Source organism: Thamnophis sirtalis, unplaced genomic scaffold (genome assembly GCF_051295495.1).
Source record: "Thamnophis sirtalis isolate CommonGarterSnake01/CBP01778 unplaced genomic scaffold, rThaSir2_p1.2 scaffold_6, whole genome shotgun sequence".
Taxonomy (NCBI): domain Eukaryota; kingdom Metazoa; phylum Chordata; class Lepidosauria; order Squamata; family Natricidae; genus Thamnophis; species Thamnophis sirtalis.
The window spans coordinates 107,270,098-107,296,568 of NW_028261386.1; the positions used below are offsets into that span (position 1 = coordinate 107,270,098).

General features: G+C 35.8%; 1 protein-coding gene across 2 annotated transcripts in view; it reads right to left on the reverse strand.

The window, feature by feature from the left end:
* The window catches only part of CRYBG1 (crystallin beta-gamma domain containing 1), a 122,895-nt gene that overhangs the window by 22,795 nt on the left and 73,629 nt on the right, over positions 1–26,471 (reverse strand). For both annotated transcript variants that reach the window (XM_087718696.1, XM_087718695.1), the window contains 10 exons: positions 19,055–20,541; positions 12,470–13,898; positions 12,136–12,303; positions 9,235–9,282; positions 9,021–9,139; positions 6,055–6,217; positions 3,659–3,795; positions 1,897–2,023; positions 1,470–1,505; positions 178–335 (listed from right to left, as the gene is read on the reverse strand). In XM_087718696.1, the coding sequence (XP_087574822.1) occupies positions 178–335; positions 1,470–1,505; positions 1,897–2,023; positions 3,659–3,795; positions 6,055–6,217; positions 9,021–9,139; positions 9,235–9,282; positions 12,136–12,303; positions 12,470–13,898; positions 19,055–20,541 (3,872 nt within the window). The remainder of the gene's footprint in view (positions 1–177; positions 336–1,469; positions 1,506–1,896; positions 2,024–3,658; positions 3,796–6,054; positions 6,218–9,020; positions 9,140–9,234; positions 9,283–12,135; positions 12,304–12,469; positions 13,899–19,054; positions 20,542–26,471) is intronic.

Consider the following 26,471-nt stretch of genomic DNA (forward strand, 5'->3'; position numbering starts at 1 on the left):
TCTATCAACAGTCAAGAGAGAGTAATTGGCCCATAATTAACAGTTAAGTTTTTGTAGCTGAAAGTCCTACTCCAACACTTAACCATGACACTACATTCACTCTCAATGCGACTTTCTCTGCCTCTACCCTCCAGGGGATGTAAAATAAGATGTTATCATTTTTTCCCTTATACCTACATTCCTCCCTTCACTTTTATAGATCCTATTGATGTGAGCAGCTCATTTTCCAACTCTTCAGATTCTTCAGTTCTGTCTCCTTCCTTAGCAAGAGCTGTTAATTCTGAATCCAGTTCTATATGTTTTCCTTCAAAGAATGGCTTTTCATAAACAATTACCTTAAACAAAATAGTTTATGGTTAGAAATTTGCTTTTTTATAAAAGTTCAAAATGCTTTCACATATATTACAGCAGAATTCCTCAAAAACACCTTGTGAGCAGCAGCCAGCATTATCATTTCAGTTTCAGAACAGATAACAAAAAGACAAGAGCAAGATATAAGACATTATGTTTGTTTGTTTGTAACTAATATAACATTTAAATCTGTGGCACCTCACCCATAGCTCTTCTCTCCAGTCACCAAAAGCTAATGTGAATATATGATATACCCGTTATGGCAAACCTGTGGCATGCATGCCGGGGGGGGGGGGCACACAGAGCCGTCTCCGCTGGCATGTGGGTCGTCGCCGCAGGTCAGATCTCCATGGTGTTTCTTTCGTGAGCTTCTGTTACACTGAAAACGATGAAACAGAAGCTCACAAAAGAAGAAGATCTTACCTCTTGCCGCACTGCCAGTGTTGGAATGCCCCGCCTCCCGCTGGCCACCTGGTCTTCAGTTCTGTGCTGTGCATATGTATATGTCTGTGCATACGCACACGTTCACGCCTGTCCACACATGCGCACTCACACCTTTCTGTGTAAGGGCATGCACATACTTGCAGTTTGGGCACTTGGTGTCTAACAGGTTCGCCATCACTGTGATATGCCAACAAAATCAGAGCCATCTGAAACCCGCTAAAGGAAGACGTTCACCAGAGAAACAGATTTCTTTTTCTTTTATACCCATACCTTCAAACCTTTTCCAGAGTGTCAGGTGAACAAAGTTGTCAACATCGCACCTAAAGTTACAGATTTGGAGGCACTATCTAAGGCAATATTTCTCAATCTCAGCACCTTTCAGATGTGTGGACTTAATTCCTAGAATTTCCCCAACAACCATGCTGGCTGGGGAATTCTGGGGAATTGAAGTCCATACATCGGAAAGTTGCTGAGGTTGAGAAACATTGTTATAAGGGTATCCCAGAAACCATAATTTGTCAGGATATAAATAAATAACATAGATAATCAGTGGCATGAATGATTGGTTTATGAATATAAACTCTTCTGGAAAAAGTGATTATTACAACATCATTATAGTTTAAATATAATGACCCACATTCAATAAACAATACATATGTATATAACTATTTTACCTTTTGGCTTTTAGGATATTCAACCTTGCGTCCACCCTACAAAAATTGATGGGAAAATGTTAACTGGAATGTTACATAACTCAGATCGTTTTCAGTTAGCAGAACAATTCAAGTACCACCCACATTTTCCAATGAGTCAATAGAGAATCTATTCATAACAATGATCCAGTAATCAAATTTTAATTAAACACATGCAAATTTTACTACATTTAATAGTAAAGACCTAAAATAAAAGCTCAGTAAAATGTCTGAGCTGCAATGACCCTCCAATGGAAAAAATATTTCCAATCCAATTATATGTTTACAAATTTTAAATTTCACAATTGAACTTGAAAAATAGGACAGATGAATAAATGAAGCTAAAATGATTCCTTCACTGTTACTGTCTTTTAGGTGTGTGTCTTGTATCTTCTTTTAATTATCTCACCATTTTCAGGGGCTTCAAAGATCTAATATATGCCTCTTTTTTCTCCCAGCATGACAGATCAGGATATTCTCCTGGTTCCAACATTAAAGGGATTCCCTGATAACCAGGTTCTTCATAAAGTAGCCATCTAAAAATGAAAAACAGTATGAAGTTTATAGGAAAATTCAAATTCAAAAAAGCCCAGAGAATAGATGATACTTAGAAGTCTCCTCTGACTACTGTCTAGATCAGGGGTGTCAAACTTGCAGCTCAAAGGCCGAATGCGTCACACGCTGGCCACGCCCGTACCCGGCTTAGCAAAGGGGGGAAAGTCACACTATGTCATGTGATGATGGCATGACGATCCGGCTTTGACATCCCTGGTCTATATGGAAGATTGCATGGATAGAAATTCGAAGGTATTTACCTAGCAGTGAAACAATGATTGCTCATTAAAATGTTTATAGTCTGCATATTATCCAGCAGATCTTGTGCTATTATATAATAAAATCAAATCAATTTAAATCACACAATTTAAATACCTGGAGTATTTAAAGGATTAAAAAGTACAGTCAGTCTGGACACTGAGGCAGAAATATGAGGGGGAAAGGCTAAGTTATCACTATTAAATATTTTTGTTATATGATTTTTACAAAATTATTTAATAGTAAATGTTTAAACACAAATAAGTGGTAGCATCTAGCTAAGCTTGACTTATCTCAGTAAGACTGGTTAACACTTGGATGTGAGGCTACCAGGAAATCAAAAGACTGTAGTCTAGACTGCAAAGTTTTTTAAAAAAAGGTGAAAGAAAAACAACATATCACTTATATGCTGTTGCTAAGAAAACTACAGAAACTGTTCTGGTGGTGAAGCTCATGCTAAAGAACAGGTTATACTTAGTTATAGGATTTTAAAGTGTCAGATTGGTTTCAATGAATAGCTATAATGAAATGCATATAAATGCTTTGCCAAGATATGTACGTGGCTTCATTTATATCCACCCCCACCAGAAGCATTCCCAATATACTCAGTAATGCTATGATTCATATTCATAATGCACTTTGCAAAATGATGAAACCTAATTTTGTTTTTTTATACTATCTCCAGAAGCTGACACTAGAATTAAAATCAATTATTGTATAATTAGACATTATACATTTGTCCTGTCTGAAAATTCAACAGCAAATAATCCTTTTTGTATCCTTGTCAGACAATTTTGAAAAATATTGCTGATAAAAGGAGTCCTTGAAGTCCTTTATACATGAACATGTATACAACCAAAGATCTCGTTCCAGCTTTTTTAATTCATGTTTTAGTTTATTAGATTTATATTATCTTTTTTTCAATCTGGCGTAAGATCTGCTTTCTATCAAGTTATTGTTATACTTCTAAATATTTCTTGTCTGCACATTTCTCTAGCATGCGAGAGCTATTTATCTAAGGCCATTCTTTATTTAGCAAAGTGCATACCTCCGCATAGTTTTATAAACATTAATGCCAAATTATTCTATTCTATTAGGCATACAATAGCTACAACCAAGATTTCACTCTATATGCATTTATGCTCATAAGAAGACCAACGATCTATTAAATAGATAACAAAATATCTATCAGATATTGTATCATAAAATAAACTACCTATATGTTATATTCTGTTTTGTTATCAATGAATCACTCCTGAAATAGCTATCACTTCTTAAAAAAAACCTGAGGTATAAGATATGTAACAGATTCAGGGTTATCCAAGAACCACAGCTAATATACGTATTCACATACTTACATGCCCCAATACACTTGAATAGAAGAAGTCTTCTGAGAAGACCCAAGTCGTGTTTCTTCAGTATCATCAAAATATGCATTTACTAAGCCTAATCCTCGTGGTTCTGTAAACAGGTCGATTCGGCAAATTCTATAATCCTGAAAATTTATAAAATTCAAATTAAGTAGGCATAGCCACATTGCTCTTACCTTGTCGGTTCTGATCTCACCTTAGAAACAAAAATAACTAATAGCATCTAAAAAAATCATGTCCTGTTCATCTGACAGCTTGACTACTGCAATGTGTTTTATATGGGGTTGTCCTTGAAGACCACACAGGAGCTTCAGTTGATGCATAAGGCAGTGAACAAACAGTGATGGGCATGCCTCTGCATGCAGATGTGACACTCTACTTCGTAAACTGCACTAGTTCCCAAAGTGCTTCTGGGTGCAATTCAAGGTGTTGATTACTACTTATAAAGCCCTACATAGCCATGGGCCTGGTTATTTGAAGGACCACCTGTCTTCCTGGACAGCTCAATCTGACAGGGTTGGTGTGCTCTAGATGCCATCAATTAAATAATCTATTGGCATCCCTGAAACAAGTCATCTCTGTAACAGCCGTGACCCGTCAAAAGCGCAGAGGACAAAATCGCGCTCGACGAAAGCGTGCATGTGACGTCATCACAGCGCGACGAAAAAAATTAAAAATTGAAATAAAATTAAAATTAAACCAAGCCGATTCACATAAAGGTAAGCTTTAGGGTTAGGGTTAGGGTTAGGGTTAGGTTAGGGTTAGAGCGTTAGCGTTAGGTTTAGCGTTAGGTTAAGGGTTAGCGTTAGCTTTAGCGTTACGTTAACGGTTAGGTTTAGGCTTAGGTTTAGGGTTAGGTTAAGGGTTAGGTTTAGGGGTAGGTTTAGGGGTAGGTTTGGGGGGGTTAGAGGAAGGTTTTAGCTTTATTTTTACATTTTTCGATCACAGCGCGATGTTTTCGTCGCGCTGTGATGACGTCAAATGCGCGCTTTCGTCGAGCGCGATTTTGTCCTCCGCGATTTTGTGGTGGAACCTGAACAGCAGCCTTCCTTCAAAATGAAGTTCCTTTCAAGATGTGAGTGGCCCCCACTCTATTTGTATTTTGTAGGGGCCTGAAGATGGGCTTCTTCCCTAAGTCTTTGGTGAGGATAATTACTGACCCCTTCTTTCTTTTCTTGGTCCCCCTCTAGGTTTATTTTCTCCGTCATTTCTGTTGTTTTTAAATGGTTTTCTGGTTCTGTGTTGTTCCTTTTTGAAAATGGGACAATTTGTAATCCAACCCAGAGTACATATAAATAATTATAAATAATATTATTTCACTGAAAATATATGGAAATGAATCAAAATCAGAATCATGCACATTAAATCATGTGTGAATGCCAATACATATGCACAACCATATCCCCTACTAAATTACAACACAGTGTTATCCAATCCCATCCAACCGGCAAAGTACATATTTCATAAATACTGATCTTACAATGATGATAAAGATATACAACTGCATTTCTCTGTATTTTAGGGCGTGTTTCAACTGTACCTAAATGTTTCTCTTGCTATACATATTGAAATCACTTCAAAGTGATTAAGGAAAACTAACTTTTTCATAATAAGATTCTCTTTGATAGGATATAGAATTTTTCCATGTGAAAATTAAAGGAAAAGAATGATACAATTAGTCTACACAATTTATCATAGCTGATATATGTAGTCTATCTTATGTCCTTCCAATTTCCGTCTTAATTCATTATATTTATTTAACCATAAAGACTAAAGGAGTGCAGGAGCTGACTGGTTAAGATGAAACAGTTATCAACCGCAAGTTTGACAGTTTGAAACCAAGCACTGCATGACGGAATAAACTTATGTTACTTGCCCCAGCAACTGCGAACATAACAGTTCAAAAACATGCAAATTCAAGTAGATAAATAGGTACCACTTTGGTGGGAAAGTAAGAGTATTCCTTGTGCTTTTGGCATATAGTCATGCTGGTTATATGACCATGGAAGCAACTTTGGACAAAACTGGTTCTTTGGTGGTGAATCTCTACCGCCCCCTAGAATTGGATATGACTGGTGGGGAAATCTTTGTCTTTTTAAAAAAGACTATTGAGATGCCATTTAATCTTTATAGAAAAGACAGAAGAAGCATTTAGATATGGGTTAATATACACTGTGGCTATTTTTAAAATCCCACCACACCAAACGCTGATCACATAGGTTTATATCACTTATTTCTCTTGCTTCCACCTTGAGAATATTACACTATTACATATGCACAAGATTCATGTATAATTTTGCATTACTAGAGTAAATCTGAGCAGCATTGGGTAGAATTACAAATAAAATCAAATTGTGGTTATTATAATTTTACACCTTACTTGCCTTTACTACATGCCTGATTGAACCAATTGTAATAGGCTCGGGAGTTTTGCATGTATCTTCATTGTCAAATGCTTCTTCCCCCCAAAGATTTGAAAATTCCAATTCTCCTTCTTCCATTGGAATAGAAACTCCTTCAAAATTTGGTTTCTCATACAGAATCCAGCTACAATACAAGAGGGAAAATTAAACTGTTGACATGCTTCAAATATCTATTAGTTCCTACTGACTACTGCTTTACAATTTTGAAAAAGGGAATTTAGTATTTTTAAAATACTAGAGCAAAATTACTATAAAAAGTAACAAATGTGTGGTTTAAAGATTGGTGTATTTCTACTTAAATGGGTGGCTCATCCGATGATGAACTAGTAATAGCAATAGCACTTAGACTTATATACCGCTTCCCAGTGCTTTATAGTCCTCTCTGAGTGGTTTACAGAGTCAGCATATTGCCCCCAACAATCTGGGTCCTCATTTTACCCACCTTGGAAAGGTGGAAGGTTGAGTCAACCTTGAGATGGTCAGGATTGAACTCCTGGCTGAATTACCCTAAGATACTGCATTCTAACCATTCTAACCACTGCACAATCACAAGTCCAACTAGGAAACTTAGGTCATGCAAATAACCTAATGTATGAAGTTATTTGCATGAATAACTTCATACATTCCTAATTCAATCCTAGGCTGTGTGTGTTCATTATACAATAGATATGGGGGGTACACTTGTGGGAGGCCGAGTGGTGGTGGAAACAGAAGTTAAGGAAGAACTGTTGTTCTACCAATAGACAAATAAAACCCAAATATCCTTATGTATATTTCTGCTTCATTTTTAAAACCAAAAAAAATCACAGTAACTTTCTATATATTCTCTATATTATGAAACTCTTTTGCTCTGGACACAGTACTATGCTTAAATCTACCAAGATTCTTGTGCTCCTTGACATTAATGCATAGAACATGACTCATCTACAAGTTTTCATCTAGAAGAGCAGCAATAGTGTTGAATTAATCTCTTTTATGTGGTTAAAAAAGTAATCAATTAACATAGAATGACTAGTACTATGCATAAGCATGCCTACTAAAATAATCAAGTATTGAAACAAACTGAGAGCAAATCCTCTCAAACAATCCTGCTATGTAACAATAAACCCATATAATTTACCACAAAGCAGTTGAGTGAAAAGGTGACTAAAAGTAACATCCTACTTTCTCCAGCATACGAGTATTAACTTGCTTGACATAAGGCAACAATCATTAAGAGAGAAGATCTTGCTAGCGCTTGAGGGAGAGCGATGCCATTTTCAAGAGATCAGAATGAAGATCAAGAAGATAGGCTGGGAAATAGAAAATAGATATCCAGAAGTAATTCCAAATAAGGACAGAAGTCAAAGCAAGCCAAACATCAGGTGCCAGAAGTACAGAGCTTAAATTTTAATGCGAAAATTTAAAAAAGTGAAGTAAATAAGCTCAATTGTGTCAAAAGCCACATAGTTAGTTAGTAAATTAAAAACAAACAAGTAAACAAGCAAGCAAGCAAGCTGTAAAAAAGTATCGAATGCAAGGCTATCCTGTACTATAAACAGGCGAAAAGGAAGGTGACAGGATAATACTGCATCTCATATATTAGATTTTATTAATGTCATCATGTTTACTTGTAATTGCTAATTACTTTAGGAATTTAGCAGTAATTATGGACAGGAGTTTATGTCAAGGAGTCACTTGTACAATTTGGAATCAGCATTGCAATCTTGTGATCTCATAATGTTGGAGCTCATTAGCAGCTCTTTTGTCATGGTGCCTTACCACCTTGTTATACTACATAAAGGGTATATTACAGCTCCCATACAATGCCAGCATTTCCTTAATTCTCCCAATGGTATCAGTTTCAGGCTATCAATGTGCAGGAACTATGAATCGGACTAGCTCATTGGATATGATGTTACTAGAATCTGATACAAGTATTGCTCTTTTATACTCCTTTTCTCTGCAGAGCATAACTGAACACCTGCTCAATATATAATAGCAGGATGCTTGTTAGGTTTTGTGAATTTCACATACAATGAATTTATCAAACAAGATGTTTGAAAAAGGAGATGTAGGATACTATCATGACATTACAAAGGAAAGATACTAACAATTGTTCAAAACAATTGAAAACAATTAAATGCTCATTCATAGGCTGTTATGGATTTTTTAAAAATCTTCTACAAAGCCAAACTTAATTATTTCTATACTTTTATTATGCAGGCATCATTTTATAAAAATTATAAATTATAAAAATCTTGAATATTTGAATTCTATCACTTTAAATTAAAATCTAATTCCAGATACAAAGATGATAGTAATGTCTTCCTGCTTCAAACCAAGCATTTTTGCTTTAGGTTAAAAAAAAATCTTATTTCTGTGACATTCCTGAGCTTCATTAGTTGCGTTCTCTCTATCCTTGGCTTTATGAAGACCTTGATAGTAACAACAATTCTGCCATAGGAAATAAATCATTATTTGATAAATGCAATAAGCAAGCTCTCTCCAACTTTCTGTTAAGAGGCCCAGGAAAGATCTTTAAGAAAGTTCAGCATTTAATAATATTTAAAGCTAGATTTCTGGTTATTTTTTCCAAGGCACAAACTAGTACTCATTTGACAGAAATCAGACAGCAGCTTTTAAAAAAGAAGTTACTTAAAAATTATAGGCAAAGCTTTTAAAACATCAAAGAAAGAAAAAAAGAATATATAAGCAAAGCTAACAATAAAGGTTCTATAAACATTATACACGTTATGACACTTTTAAACATGTCTTAGAAACAGTTCAGAGAGAACTTGTTTTGGCAAGCTCAGCTAGAAAACAGGCATGGGGCCAACCCGAAAATTTGCCGAAGAAATAAAGAACATAGAAAGGGGAATAAGCAGCAGACTGGCAGGATACACAACTAAGGAAAAAAGTAGGAGAGTAGACACTTTTATTCTTACCATCCTCGGATAACTTTAACTAAAATCACAGGCGACAATTTCCAAGAGGTGCAATCCAACACATCATGAAAAACTTCAAAACTATTTTCAGGGGCATCTGATTTATTGCAAATCACCACCTGTATTTTTTTTTAAAAAAGAAATTCAGTCTCATTTAATCTAATGAGAAAATTAAAATAAAACAACAAGCATCAATGAAGGAAAGCTGCCTTACCTTTCCAGGTCTAGGATTAGTTTTATTCTGGGTTTTTCCTGAAAATGTCTATGGAAAGCAAAAGGGAATAAACAGTAAGAAGAAATCAAGCATGACATTGGTATGTTCTACTTTCACAACAGTCCTACACTGAAGCTCATTGCTCCAGCCTCACAGCACTGCAGCAAATCCAAACTGCTTTTGCAGAAATGGGTATGGAGACACTCATGATATGGATATTTGTCTTTTTCTATGCTTTACTTTGGGGAATGGGTATATAACATATCTTTTCCACAGTGCAAAGAAATATTTTTAACCACTTCAGACAGTAATCTTAAAAAAAAATATATATTTATGATATATTTTTAGTGTTAAAAAATGCTGGGATCCTCCTGCGCTTCCTGGCATGTACAAGCCAGATTCCCAATGATATTACCTTTGGAGCATTCCAAGATTGGGATTTGTCAGTGAGAAGAAGCCCACTATGAGCTGGGTGATCCTGTCCTGATTGTTTCTTGTACAGAAACTTACAAAGAGTTTTTAATCTTGGAAGACACCAGAAAACAATTTATGCGCTCTGGGATTACCTCAATGACCATAGGATTCACCACTGGAATTTGCATTCTGAACATTTCAAAATTGTTAGTATTTCTCAATATGATGGAATAAACCTTCTTACCTAATATGGATATATCCCTAATTTACATATTTTAAAGTATAACTGTTCCTACATCAGACTATAAAAAATTGATCAAATGCAGATATATATACTAAACATATTTTCAATTTACCCATAAAGGCCTATTTTAATGCAAGTTTCCAAGAATGATCTTGGAAAAAGAGGTTAAAAGAGGACTGTCTCGAAGTATACATCTTTATTAGCTATCTCTCTTCTGTTATTCTGTGGAAGCAATTTGTTTTATATTAATGCAGTTCATCCCATTGACCGCACTGTGTGGAACAATTAGTACTGTGAAGATAGGGTTAAAAGTTCTGAAAGATCAGTACAAAGAACCATTTAAATTTAATTAATTATAAATTAAAATAGTTTCTAAATAAGTTCTAAATATTGATTAAAGACGTGGAATTAGACTGTGATTAGTATTGTCAGTGAGATTGCTGTCAACCTCATGGTATGTGCAATAAATGATTAATACAATCAAGGAATGGAAGTTTAAATTCATGAGGCAGATTTTTTTCTGGACTTGACAGTATTTATGGAAAGAACAGATGATGGCACTATGGCCACTAGTACCTTTTTACCAGCTTAAGCTATTATACTTATTTAAAGAATATCACCTTAAGTACTTGAACAACAGATATGTATAGACATTCATACACGTATATCTAAGAAATTGTGGGCTTATACTATTGGGATATGTTATTCTAATCTGGGCCAATTAAACAGATTATTGTGCCATTTCCTGGTTCAATTTTAAATATTATTAAAAGGGAAAGCAATGTGGTAGATGTGTCTTTGAAAGGAGGTGGTGTGATGAACTACACTGAAATGGCAATTTCTCAGGAAGAAGGAAGCACATTCCAAGCTGGGTGTGGTTGTGGGTGTGAGATAAGAGTCAACACAGTCCAGAGCTGGATCAAAGGTAGACAAAGAGAGTTAGGATAGCCACTCCCTAGAATCTACCAGGGTACATCTATTAGAGTGTGAGTAGTATTCATTTAGTCTGGCAAGATTCTGGCAGTCTTTAGGGGTAGTCAGATTCTAGGTACTAGTACTAAAGCTCCCTTGCAAAGGACACAATACTGACTTCTTCCATCTTGCTATTTGGTCACAAAACTGGAGCTTTGGAAGGGGCCGTTTAGATCAATTCCCTGTACAGTACAGGAATGGAATGTGAATGAAAACATGCCTGAAAAATCTTATCTCCACAGTCCCTTGCATCTGTGTTGACTCCAATTCACTTCAATCTTTTGTTATGGTCAAAGACTGGAATCAAAATTAAAACATTACAACAGAACAGAACACAACTCTCAGTTGAACTCTCCTTAAGGTGAGGAAATGTTTTCCAATGCTCAGTCAGAATGGATCTTCTAATTTTAATCCATTATTCATGTTCTGCATTCTGAGGCAATGGAAAGTTGACCTCCTTCTGTTTCATAACCCTTCAAGTATTTGAATAGTATTATCAAATAGTTCCTTCCTCCTGTCCACTAGTTTCCTTTTTTCAAGGATAACCATTCCCTGTTCTCTAAGTCTCTCCTCAAAGATTATCTTTATTGTTTTTCTCTGAACCTGTGATTTTTCTACATCCTTGTTGCAGTATCATGTCCCACCCAAAATAAAGTAGGACTGTAAAACATTGCTTTCAGTGTAAATAACTTCCAAATGCAGCTGAAAACTGCATTGTTTTGTTGCAATTAGATAATTATCTTTATAATCAACTACTATTTTAAGATCTTTTTCATCAGTACTATTGTCAAACTATGTCCCATTATACCTGCGCTTGTGTCTAATCTAATCTATAAGTAAATACTTGCACATTTGTCAAATTTTATTTTACTCTGGTATAGGTATAATTTTAAGTATTCTTGGCAGTATCATTTTTCCTTAAGGAGATTAGCAAAAATTTACCGAGACCTCCCCCGACCCCAGAATAACAATCCTGCAAGTAGTTTGGGCTATTTTATTGTGATATGCATAATCACAACATACTGCTAAACCATCTTTTTTTTTTATACAAAGAAAATGGCAATGACATTTTTATGTGTGTGTTGAAGGAAGGAAAAACAATTTTTTATCAATCCAAATGGTCATTTTCAATATTCTTATAGCAACACACACTGCTAATTTTAGTTGTTTTTAAAAGTTCACTGAGGTGAAAGAAGAAAAACATGAAGTCAAAAATTTACTTCACTACGCAGATATTTTCAAAAAGTCTAGATAGATTGCATTCAACCCACCTCAATAGGTAAGAATTCATTTGATTCGCACTGACCAGGTTTCAACCAGTTTGAAAAACTGTTTTCAAGGCTTCCAAAGTTTGGCATTTGTAAAATTCTCTCTTTTTTTGCATCATCAGTTTGTAAATATTTATCCATATAGTTTGGTGCTTTGAAACCCGGAAGAGGCTAAACAGAAAATAAAGCAAATGATTGGCTGCAGGGGAAACATATTTCAGGTAACATATATTTCAGATAACATACACATATAAAATAACATTCAATAATAATGTGACATATAAAATATATTTCAGATAAAATGTATTTCACATAACATTATAAATAAAAAAATTACCTCGGATATCTGAGTTACATCAAATATTAGAGGAGGAATTCCTGGAGAAGTGGAGCTCTTCTGAGATGCAAAAGATGTTGTGATTGTGTTTACAGTGGTTACAGATGGCGTAAATGTTTTTTCTTTAGTTACAGGAGCTAGCAGACTGGAGAAGATGGTGCTATTTTCAAGTCGAGACCTCTTGATGTCACTGTCTGTGCTGTCCTTGGTCTCTTTCCCATTCATTTCCTGCATGAGAGCTGAATCTGCTCTACTGGGTAATTTCAGGGACTGGAGAAGGAGGCTGTTCTCAGCAGAGGCTCGCTTAGGTCTAATCCTAGCATCAGTCTCTAGGCTTTGCAATTTTAACTGGACAGATGGAGTTAGATCTTGTGATCTGTCTCTCTTGATTCCCAATCCCACGGTAAATATATTAGGGTCAAATATTTTCTCTAAATTGTCCTCATGAATTGGAGGCATTGCAAAGTGAGGAGCAGGAGGCTTTGGAAGCTTCTGCTTTTTCTTTTTTTGAGGTATACAAATAGAACTGTCTAGATTTTTAAGTGTTTCTGTAAACTTGGCCATATCTGAAGGAGAGTCACAAATGCCATCAGTGCTACTGCCTTCAGAAACATTACAACCAATGCTTTGGTTTTCTTGCCCGCTGTTATTTTGTTCAAATTCTTGGTTGTCTTCCAAAACTGTATTAATCACCTTTTGATCTTCATTTTCAAACTGAGAAATCTGGTTTAATTCTGATTTTTGGGGTGTCAGATCAGGCTGCGGCAAAGATTTAGCATTGTTATTGGGAACATCATGATACGAGCTGAAGGAAAATGTCTCTTCACTTTCAGGAGATAAGGATGTGGCATTTGTACTCCAATTATTTGTTTCTATTACTTCATTCTGCGCTATAGATGAAACATTATGTAGGTCTTTGTCCTTGACCAATTCTGTATCAATTTTTGCAAAAGTGAAATCATTCATTTCATTACCATCTACTTTGTCATTCTCATTAACTTGACATTTAACAACTTTTCCAAGTTCTTCATTTTTCCTAACATCCTCACGTATAATGTTTGCCACAATCTTTCCCGGTGCCTTAATGTTTGTGTCTGAAGAGATTTCTTTTACTTTGGTGCCATTTTGCACTAATTTCTGACGATGGTTTCCTTTATTTGTTATTTTGTTAGTCTGTTCACTTTCAGTTTGCTGTCGTCCGAACTTCAACTTTGCTCTGCCAACAAATGTATTTGATACAGAACCTCTTTTTGAAGCAGGAGCATCAGCAGATTGATGTTGATTGTTTTGCTTGCTTTCAAACATGGATATTTTATTGGCAATGCTGAAGTTAAGTTTAACTTTGTCTGTAGAATCTTGCTCATTTTCCGTATTTTCCAGGGCTTTTGAAGCTTTAAGGTTTAATTCAATATTCTTTGGTTTAGCTGGCCTATAAAAAATAAAGTAATAAAAACTAATAAAAATAATAAAAATATTTAAGTAATATTTACTTGAAGAGGATTTTTTTTCTAATTTATGAAACATATATGTCTATGTCTGTTTAGGAATTATTTCCAAATAAATACATAACAACTTGTACTACATATTGCACTGACATACTTTTTAGAATTATAATCTTTTTTTCCAAAAGCAGAATCCTAAACAAGTCTCCTAAAAAGTACTTCCCATTAACTTATTGAATTTAATATGCATAAAAATATACAAAATGGCAGTCTAATAATTTAAAGGAATAGTAAAATGAAACTAATTGTGAGAGAGCCTGTGACAAATTTTTCAATATAGCATCAGAAAAAGACATACAAGAAATGTAATTTTTTTAGCCACATAAATTAGCAGAACATTAGTTTCTTAGCAACTTACTCCTTTCTTTTTAGTATCAAGTCATATGCTTTAGTGCATCAAAAATTAGATTTACTATTGGAAGCTTTCATTGTTTCTTTCTGTGAACTCATTAAGTCCAAATATGTTCTCCATTTTCACTTGGAAAAGTTCTCTCTCCCACCCTCCCTCTCTCTCTCTTTCTCTCCCTCTCTCTCCCCCTCCCTCCCTCCCTCCGGATTTTTTTTAAATCAATTTTTGATCATATATTTCATTTCTTGATAATGCTCCTGACATGCACGTTTGTGTGTGTATATATATATATGTATGCCCACACACACACACTATAAGAGAGGGGGGTGAGAATGACATGTATTTGAGATCTACATGATTTTTTAGAAAGCTACCACAAATTATATACACACAAACATACATTTGACATTTATTCAAAAATATCTTTCTAACCTTTATTTTGTCAGCTTATAAAGCTCTACATTAACTTATTTCACTTTGTCCTTTAAATACTAAGGCTTATTAATGAAATCGAGAATTGAGGATTCAGGTGCTTTTGCACATTGCTATGACTCGTTAAATTCAAGTATTGTGTACACTTAATAGAGGAGATGAAAAGTTTCTAATTTAGAGATATATAAACTGAATCAAACCACTATGTTCATTTACTAATTCAGACCCAAAGGTTTTTTTAAAAAAAAAAGAAAGCTGAAAATGACCACTGTCACTTTCTCTGGTACAATCTTGCAAAAATTAATTTGTCAGCAATTAGATGGGAAATGTTTAAGTCCTTCATACTTGCAATTTTTATAAATTCCTAAAGGGAACATCTTGGAATAATTATAGTGTCAATAAATTCAAAGAGTTAGAATGGGATGTCAAATTTAAGGAACATTGTTTAAAGAAAATTATAAAAGAACAGAATATCCCTTGAAAGATGTTGAAGCTAAATTTTTGTTCTATTATAATGAAGCAAAGTGAAGGAAGCCAATTCTTGAACCATTTAAAGCTCTCGGTGCCTACAGCAATAATTCATATTCTTTGCTGGAAACTATATCAATGGATGTGTCAGAACTGGAAAGCAATGCAAACTGATTGCAGTTGATTGCTCACCTGAGGATCATGAAAATGACACTAATATCTTCCTGTTCAGCATATTTACATAGAAATACATTCCATTGATTTCAACATAATTTATTTCAAAGTAGGGCTTGGATTTTTTCTAGCCTAATAATACTTACTCAGAAGTGCTGCCAGTTTTAGTCTTAAGAAAATATATTTGCAATTCCAAGTGTGTTGTACACATTTAGTTCAATTTCAGTGAACTTAAATTAAATGTAAATGAATTAAATTTTTATTATGGCTACATAAAGCATTCAAAGGGAAACTTCACAACATGTATCGGCACAAATAAAACATCCCTCCTTATATTGATGAAGTAGTTACATCTCTTGGAAAGCTCCCCATACTTTCTCCAAGGCATTTTTCAGGTTGCATGTATGTACATGCCATGACAATATTTCACCTGGAACTGCTGACTAAACAAGACTGCTGTGCATGCAAACATATGCGAACATAACCTTGGAAAAATTGTGAAGTTTGAAGGTGAGCCTTCCATAGGTCATGGCGACCACAATGCTTTGAAAGAAGGTTTCCTTAACAGCAGACTTTGTGAAATGTTTCTTTTGATACTTCACACAGCCCTAATTTATGGTGCAGTTTTGTAATTAAGTGCTAAGATGTTTTGGTATGTTTAAAGGGTTCAACCACAAAACCGCGTTCGACTAAAGGGCGCTCGACGAAACCGCGTAGCTGACGTCATCACAACGCGACAACAGCGCAGAGAAAAAAGCACGCTGTAAATGCTAAACCTAAAATTAACCCCTAAACCTAAACCTAACCCCCCTAAACCTAATCCTAAACCTAACCCTAAACCTAACCCTTAACCTAACCCTAAACCTAAACCTAACCCTTAACCTAACGCTAAACCTAATCCTAACCCTTAACCTAACCCTAAACCTAACCCTAACCCTAACCCTAACCCTAACCCTTACCTTAACTTGAATCTGCTTGCTTTCAAAGCGCTATTTAAAGCACCCTTCTTTCTCCGCGCTCGCTGTTGTCGCCCTGTTGATGATGTCAGCGACGCGGTTTAATCGGGCGCACTTTAGTCAAGCGCGGTTTTGTCGTGCCACGTGTTTAAAGAAGCTTATTTTATATATTTCTACATGAAATGTAAATATGGACCAAACTTACTATTTTGGATATACAGTACTTATTAAGAAGAGTAGCTAGATTTCCCTCTCTTTATATGCTTAAGACCAGAGATTAAAGATATTGTATGTCAATTTATATAAAGTATTACTGTAATTATCTTCCCAGGTTCAGAGAATGTACAAAACCAAAATGAATTAAGCATATACATTGTACGGCCAATTTATGCTGCTATCATTATTCTTTGTATCATGCAAATTCAATTTTTAATTTCTATATAACGTTATACTTTTGTGAGCAAAGTTTATAGACAGGCCTCCCACAGATAATTAATTAATTAAATGAGATGATTGGACCTAATCTACTACTGAAATCACCATATCAGAGTGCACAGTTATAAGTTTTTTTAAAGAGCAGCTATGCTTTCTCTCTCCCTCCGAAATCAAATTTAAACCATAATATATTCTACTTCTCAAAATGTGTGTATGGATTCAAAATAAAACATCAAGTTTAATTAGCAAGCTTAAGTGAATTTTCAGATGCAAATTAAACCTGGAAGAGAAGGTGGGTACATTATTCTCTTACAAATCATACAACTGTACCTGAAAAAATATCATGGATTCTCTTATCCTATCTTGAAGAGATTTCATGTAAATTAATATGGTCACAAAAGCTATGTTTTTAAAACATTGTTCTGGGAAGCCACCTCCATTTACATTTTTTTATTTTTATCAGAAACACTGCTTCAGAACATTTCATATTCATAAATTTCACTTGAACTGTATCTTTCAAGATAAAACTCCATGTGGTAAAGTTTCATTCATAATTTATAAACTGAATAGAATAGAATCTGTGCAGTTGCTTGGGCAACTGGTTCACACACACACACACACACACACATATAAAATTTGCATTTGAACTTGTACCATTTATGTATAAATTGGCACTAGACTTCCTCTCCAAATACAAAATTTTATCAAATCATCTGACACAGAGACAAGTTGTTCTTGAACCTGAAAAAAACACTAACTTGTAATGATGGTTTGGAGACCACACAAGTACACTCTGTATTCAAACTATAATATGCTTAATATAAATGGAAAGAAGGTTGTAACTGTCCAAAACTAGATTTCTGCCAACTACTTTAGAAAATCTGCTATCTTTAATTAATGACAAGATCCAACTGTTCCATAATATTATTATTCTGGTTTTAGAAAAAGGAACTTCACTAGAACTTGCAGCTGAGACAGAGAGGATAATGGCAGTAGAGAGAAAGACAGAGGAGCTCTGAATGTAATTGTCTCTTCAGTAGATGGGAGGGAAGGGGAAATTTTAGAGAGGGAGACAGTCAGGGAAACATTTAAGAAGCTTTAACTACTCCCAATCAGCTCCACTCTGTTCATGACTAACCTTTTTATTAAAAGAAACAAAAAATGACTCCAGGAATTAATTTAAATGAGTAATAAAGTTTAAGACAACCATTCATTGCAAGAGGCATAAAGAAATTTCTCCTACTCCCAAAATATTTTTTATAATATCCCAAAGGTGCTTTTTTTCAGGAGGCAACAGGACTTTCTTGTTTTTTCTTTTGAAGATGTTTCACTTCTTATCCAAGAACTTCTTCAGCTCTGATAGGATAGTAGGGAATGGAAGGACGAAACTTCTTCAAAAGAAAAAACAAGAAAGTCCAGTTGTCTCCTAAAAAAGCACCTTTGGGACAACCATGACCTGGATGATTGAGAATTTCTACAGAATTTTCTATAATAATTTAGTACACTGGTAGTCCTCAACCTACAACCACAATTGAGCCCACCTTTCTGTTGCTAAGTGAGATAATAGTTAATTGAGTTTTGCTCAAATTTATGAACTTTCTTGCCACAGTTAAGTTAATCCATGCAATTGTTAACAATTGTAACACAATTGTTAAGTGAATCTGCCTTCCCCATTGACTTTGCTTGTCAACAGGTTGCAAAAGGTGATCACATGACCCCAGGACACTGCAATCATCATAAACATAAATCAGTTGCCAAGCACTTAAATTCTGATCATGTGAGCATGGGATGCTGCAATGATCATAAGTGTGAAAAACAGTCATAAGTCACTTTTTCAGTGCTGTTTTAACTTTGAACAGTTACTAAACTAATGATTGTAAATACAGACTACCTTTATTTAGCAAAATATTCTTCTAGCTCCATGCTAGCTGTAATTCCTCCTAAGAGAGAAGTCCAAGAACAGAAAATGGAAAGCACTAATATGAATTGTGTTTCATTCATGAAACAGTGAACAAGTGAAAATGAACAAGATGAAAATATTCTAATTGCCATCAATCAAGTATTTGTACTTATAGTGCTGGAGTATCTTTCTGACAATTGAAGTATATTATATTCACTTATACAGTATTTAAACAAGTAGAATGCATGCATAAGGATATTTATCAATTAAAATCCAAGCTTATTGAAAGATAGGTGACATGGGTGGCATATACAGTTAATAAATAAATAAGAATACTTCATTTCATCATATGCAAAACATTAAACTTACAGGCTAACTTTTGTTGTGACTGTTCTGGAAACGTCAAGGCATATATTTCTTGGCTTTGCTTCATCAAAATCAGAAGAAAATTGCCTTCCATTGCCTTCCACCTCATCATTTGTATGCTTGTCAGCCTGCAATATAACTCTGCCATCAGAACTTCTGACAGGATGCAAATCCTGAGACTCTGTCCTTCCTTCAGAAGGCGACGAAGTGCTGCTATTGGTCACAATGCCTACAGGAGAAACTACAATGTTTTCATCAGAAGGCAATTCTTCCACTGAAGCACATTTGGATGTTGGATTACTATCCATTATGCCGTCACTCTGTCTTTTGGTGGAAAGATTTTTTCCATGACTTTTTACGCTTATGGGTGAAGGAGGACCTGCATCAGACTGATTCTTTTTTAAGGATTTCTTTTTATAAGGGGATGAGGCTGGGCTCTGTTGCTTGCTCTTCTCAAGCTCTGATTTAGTAAAACCCTTATGATTACTTCCAGATCTTATGTCATTATTATTTGTGGGAGACATAATCTGTTGACAAGGCCTAAGTTTTCTTTCAGAGGTGCTTATTTTTTCTGAAACCATATCTGAAGGGATACCATCAAAACCAGGCTCCTCTTTCACAGTATTCTCACTTGCATTTCTATCCCCATGTGGCACATCACTGGAGTTCTGAGATTTTCTCCTCTTTCCAGATTTCCTAATTACGGGTTTTTTATCCATTATGTCTGTGTTACTACAATTGTCGTCTAATGCAACAGCTACTGGTTTATTCAAATGTTGTTGTTCAGTTCTACGAAGAAAAATATCCAGTGTCAATATTCTCGAAGGTTGGGGATGCTCATCTTGCTTAGGTTCCACAAAAAACCGTTGATCTTTTGATTCTGCATATTCTGATTCTATAAATGTAAGAGGCTCCACTAATTCCTTGTGATTTAATATGATTTGTTCTAGATTTTCATCAGATAGAGTAGATAAACTTTTAAAGAAATCTGGAGTCGTATTTGTATCGTTGACAAGTTCGTTCTCTCCTTCTAGTGTCCCAATTGTAAGATTGCTATCAAATAATGTATCTTTTATTGTTTCATTACTACTATGCCAATCAAGTGACCATTCACTGCCGGAAGAAATTTCTTTAGTGTTCCATTCTGAAACAATGTCATTATATAAAGGTGTCAGATCCCTATTGTAGAGATAATCTTCTGAATTGTCAGAGGTATTCTGGGTCTTTGGCTGGTTCTGCTCGTAAATCGAATCAGTAAGAGATTCCTCACTCTTAGATAGGTCATTTAGGTCCTCTATTTCTATGGATGCCAAAGGGGCTAAATTCTTATGAGGAGATTCAGGTCTTATACTTTTTATACTTGGCTTTAAAGAGGTTTCCGGTGTATTCTTGGGATTTTTTCTCCTCCCTGTAGTAAAAAAATTTCCAAACTTTCCCAAAACTGCCTTCTTTTTTAATTCCTTTGAAGACTCTGAAGAGCGGGTTTTAGACTAGAAAAAATGGAAAGAAAGAAAAGAAGTGAGATTGCATAATAATCAAAATTAACTTATCAAACATTTATTTGTTCAAAATAATTAAGGAGCTATATCTGAAGTATTTGTTGAATAGTGCTTTGAAAATAGTGACTTAACATGTAAAATATTGTATTTTGTAAAATGCATTAAGTGAAATCTTGTTGGGCAATCAAAGCACATGGCACACCTAGCCAAATTAAGTAGATCGTAAAATAGGCATGGAATAGCTCTGTACTTTAATTGGAGTGCACAAAAAATTCCCAGGACTGCAAATTATAATCAGAGTCAGAAAATATTCCACAAGTTAGCAAGGGCAAACCACTTCTGTACAGTTGATTAAAAAAAACACATGTGGACATGTCCTTACCGTTTGCAGAAAGCGACTTTGATTCACAACAACTCTACTTTTTAACAATCAAGTTGTTTGATATCAGATTAAATGCCACCTCTCCCCAGTTTAACAAACTTAATTCCAAATAAGTTGCAGTTAGTATTATATTACTATAGTCTAAATTTCTTAAATAGATCTCTAAAACATTATTCTATTAATAACAAATACATTTTTGAATTTTCAGCAAAACAAAGGGAAACAGATTTTCTGATGTTTGTCTAGTTGAGACATTCTTAACAAACATGTTTAGTAGACATTGTTTGGGTCATTTTAGTGCATGTGGTAATTTTCAGGCCATCTTTTATTTTTAAGGTGTATTTGCATTGCTCACTAAGCCACAAATTAACCACACATATATTAGATTATTGGGCTGTACAAACTAAGCCCATGTAGTTAATGGCTTAACATGTACACAAAGAAATTAGCCTGAGATTGGGCATGGGTAATTATGTCATCCAAATACAGAGCCAAACACAAAAATAAAAACAAGAACTAGAACAAAATCTAGGGTATTCCTTCTAAGTCACCAAGACTGCTAATGTTGAATTTGGTCCTCTTTGAATTTCTCCAATTCCCCCGGATAAAGAATTTGTATTTTACAGTCATAGCACAGCTGCCCAATTTGGACTGGATGCCACAGCACACTGACCCACAAACAAATCAAATTGGATCGAGATGGACAGCTATAAAAACTGAATGAATGGGTGAATTGGTGGATGGATAAATGAATGAATGAATGAATGAATGAACGAACGCATTTCGGCGCAGCGATGCTCGTGAATCCTTGGGCATACAGCTGCCTTGATGGAAGCCTTAAAATTCCCTGCAACTACAATAGAACAGCCACCTTCGCGGAAAGAGCCAAGCTTCCTAAAGACACCTAAAGTCGCGGAGAAAATAACTCTCTCCAAGTTCAAGCCAAGGGAGTGGCGCCGAGACTGAGCCAAAGCGGTCATTCGACCGGCTTTCTTCAACCAGCCTATTCCCACGCTCCTTCCAGCCTTGCGCATCTTTCGCGCTGGGCTCGCCTCCCGAGGGAGAAACGGCGCGTCCCCAGACTAGCACAAGCTCACGGCCCTCCGTCACCCAGCCCTTCCCTATACTGTACTTGCGGAAGACCGAAGGGCAGATCGCTCTCTCACCTCCCGGGATTTCTCCGCAACTTCTCCCGCACTACCGTGATCGACCTCCCCGTCCCTTCCCCATGCCCGCTTCTTTCTCTGCGGGTCGGCTACTCACTTAGCGGCTCTTCTTCCCACAGTCCCAGACGCGAGTTCGATGGCCGCCTCCAAGCGACCTCAAGTCCGCAGGCAACTCCTGAGAAAAGAGCGCCAAGGCCGGCTCCCAGGAAGGCGCCAAGTGCAGAGCAGCCAGCCGCACCCGCCCGACGGAGCGAGGCCCGCCTTCGCCTGCGGTATCAGCAGCTGCTGCCGCTCTACCTGGCACAGGTGGGACGGATGGAGGGCGGGCCGAAATCTGGGAAGGGAAAAATGTAGTCCGCAGAAGCTGGCGGGAAAAGGTTATTCGGGAACAGGCGCCTGAAGAGTCACAGCAAGTGGGTGGGGAGGACGGCGAGGAGAAATTGGCTTCGGAGTCGCGCTATAAAACGCCGATTACGAAACTGATTATGGAGGGCGATTTTCTCCCCCGAAACCCCAAACTTTGCTTCGAGTCTGGGTTTCGGAGAGATCCCGCAAAGATTCGAAATGTAATCGGCTGACTTCTGGGTTCATCTGAGCTGCAGCATCCCTTTGTAAGTGTTTCTTAAGAAGGGACAAGCCATTACATTAAAAATAAATAAATCAGAAAATCACGACCCAGTAGGACAGTGAGTTTCTGCTAAATTTTGAGCCGTAATCAGCAGAGCACCAAATTAAAATTTGTCATTTTATGCATTAATCATTAATCACAGACAAAAGGATGAGGACAGAGGTTTATCATTTAAAAAATGTACCTCAGACTCATGATATGTATTCTGCCTGGGTAATTTAAAATCAAAATCAGTTAAAACTAACGTTCAATTTGTGGGAACCCAGCCAATTTTGCTTTTGTCAATAAATCACAAACCATGGCTTAGTGCAATGTGTGAACACGAGTGCGCGCACAAACATATAAATGTAGCAACAAGGCACAGACAATCAGTTATTTTAAGGTGCCATGTAATCAGGCAGAGCTTTCCAGAAGATAAAAGGGAAGGATGCCAACAAGCATAACAAAACTCACAAAAGATGTTATTCTTATAAATGCTTCCACAAGCCTGAGCAATCTGAAATACCGCTGGTACACTGCCTATTCTCATCTATTTAGGACAGAAAAACCGCCTTAAGCAAAACTGACACTTTGATGGTGTAGTAAAAAGCCAAGATTCTTCTTGCTTTTTTAAAATTGGTTATAGGCTATTTAATCAACAACCACATCTGAAGTTACCATAGTTATAAAACAAGACAGGGTATAAAACATATATTTCAAAATAAATGTGGAGTGAACAGGATATGCTCATTAGCTAATAGTGTTTAGGGAGCTGTTTCTAGTGAATAGTGAATCTTTACTTCTGTTCATCTTTGTGCCATTCAAGACAATGATCTGGAAGAAAATTATTTAGTCCATATTGATCCCTTCCACAACAATCTGATATATTATACTATAAATACAATTGTAATTTATAAACAAATTCAAATAACACAGCCGCTTAGTTTTCCTGCCTAAGGAAAGATCCAATGCTTTTGCTTACTCATCGAAACTTTCCATACTACATTACTGAATGCAATTTAGAGTATATTTCCAGAGAAGAGTTACTTAACAAGAAATACAATATACACTGGTTTGTCTAAATTTACACCTAAATTTAGATAACAAGAAACCAAATGTTCATTTTCTAAAAATACCTTACTTTTTTCCTTAGTTTCTAAATGCAAGTGCAATTCCTTAATAGATAGATAGTGTTATGGAGAAAATACAATACAGTACAATATATGTGCAGACAGGTTCTACCCCTGCTAGTTTGAAATGCGAAAAGGAACATCATATGGTAAAAATTTTAGAGGCAATATACCAGCTGATTTGCTTTTCCAATACAATATTAGCAATATTATTGCTGATTTAAATGGCTAAAAAAGACAATGGTTCAGGTGATCACACAGCAGCATATGAAAATTAAGGTGTACTATATATAATGCTAACCACCCATTTTTCTTTTTAGCAACAAGCCATTGCATTAAAAAGATGGTAAATGTAAAAAGGTGTTCTACAACCAGATGCTGAAGTTCCCTTTTCCTAATTTGTATCAAGCTTCAAAACAGCTCAACCTAAATAGAGACATAAATTTTATTTGCCTCCTGTGGCTGGAAACAAGTTGTCAGTAATCCAAAGCTTTTCATGTTATTAAATCCAAGTTCTGAATTATTTCCTAGTAAGCATGCCTAGGAATGCTAGCTTAGTCTGGCTTTAAGAATATATTATTACTTATCCTAAACTTCAGATGTGCAAGAGCTGAATTAGTGAGGCCACTAGTTATTAAACCAAGCAAGAGTAGGTTTAACACCCTACCTTTCTTAAAGCCTGAGAAATATAAAACTTCTTGCACTTGTCTATGTATATTTATTACTAAAGTAATTAGATTTGGTATATAGGCACGTTTCTGATCAGGTGCACACATGCAGTTCCTTATTCTAATTAATGAGCAGCCAACTTTATTTCTTCTCAGAAGATTAAGCACAACTCAGAAGAAATGAAGTTACAATACTTTCTGTACACATCTACATATTTTTTCTTTATTGCAAACTCTAATAAACTTAGAAAAACTGGCTAGATTCTCCATAATTTTCTTTCAAGGCAGTTGCATGCAGAACTCAAGATTTGTCAGACCTTTGAGTTAGGCCAATTTAAGAAACATATTGCAGGGATTCCAGAAAAACTAGAATATTTTATTCTTGAAAGGCCAATGTCAACTCTAAAATCCTTAAACTACATAATTGATCAGTGTACACATTGGTTAGATTTTTAGACAGTGTCATAAAACCCTAATAAAATGTATAAGAATCCTCATAACATATTTGAATACAGGTTTTTTTTAAATTTGCCCTTGTGTCAGTCTTGACTTCTGACAACTGGCTGAACGAGTTCCTGAGTTTCTTTGGCAAGGTTTTTCAGACATAGTTTGCCATTGCCTGCTTCCTAGGACTCAGGATGAGTGATTGGCCCAAGGTCACTCAACTAGCTTTGTGCCTTAGGTGGGACTAGAATTCATATCTTCTAATTTGTATCACGCCTTAACCACTACACCAACTGGCTCATTTAGTGAAATAATAAAGGTTTAAAAATTCTTCACTAAGCAATCACTGTTTTATTTTTATTATACTTATGTATAATATGATAATTTACTTTATTACTTTAATGAATAGCATCTGTACTCCAACACTCAGTTAAGAAAACACAGCGACATCAGTAATGCACATAAAGCAAGCAAAATGTTTTTTGTGAGACAGTAAATCCTAAAACTCATTTGCAAAGATATTCAGTGTTACACTGTATTAACAACATAAAAAAATGTGTGTACCATATGTAATAGCTGGAATCCAGTACTCATCAAAGTTCTCCAATTAAACGTGATTTCACCAAATGCATAGCCGGTGCATATCAATGTATCTGGTAAACTTGTGATCTGGTCAGGTTTTGCTCTAACCACCTCATCACTGCCTCTAAGATTTCTGTGATTTTTACAATATGCCAGATCACGCTTGAACATTTCTCTTTATCCTCTGAGTCTGTCTGCCCATATCGCTCGGTGAAACTATAATGAGGATCTACAACTTTCCTACCAAAGATTGGCTCAAAATGTGAAACGTTTGGTTTTCCTGAAGTACTATATGTTAGATAACCAGAAATTATTGTAACTTTGCACCCTAATATTTGGGTTTTCTAACTATGCTGAAAAAACAGTTAAGTCTTTTTAAAGTTCCATTACTTCTTTCTCTTAAGTCATTAGTTTGTAGACAATATGTTGTGGTTTTTAATTGAATGATGCCACTTTTCACATACTGTACTTTGACAGGAAATTATTTCAACAATCTGAAATAACTGCACATCAAAAATCAAGCTGAAAAATAATCCTGTACAAATGTTTTCCACCAGAGCTTCCCTAGATGCCGAAATTACTATTATGAGCATTACTAATTCGGAAGATTTTGACAGCAAGGAGAGCAATCATGAACCTGAGACTGATCTGGTTGGTAATCATCAAGAGCAGTTGCTCCCACAGTCAGATGATGAGAACCAAGAGCTGAAGTGCCTGCCCAGCCCTCAGGCACACCATACTCTACAGCAAGCAGAGCAAAGGTTTTCTGTGTTCAGTACTTTCTTGCCTAGGAAAGCCATTCCCAGCCCTGACTGGACCCTGATGTACTTAAAAACTATTGTTACCCAACAAGACGTATTGGGAACAATTGCTCTCTCTGGACTTTGCACCTGAAGTCTTCAAACTCTTGCTTTCCAACTGGTCAATCTGAACCTGGACTGG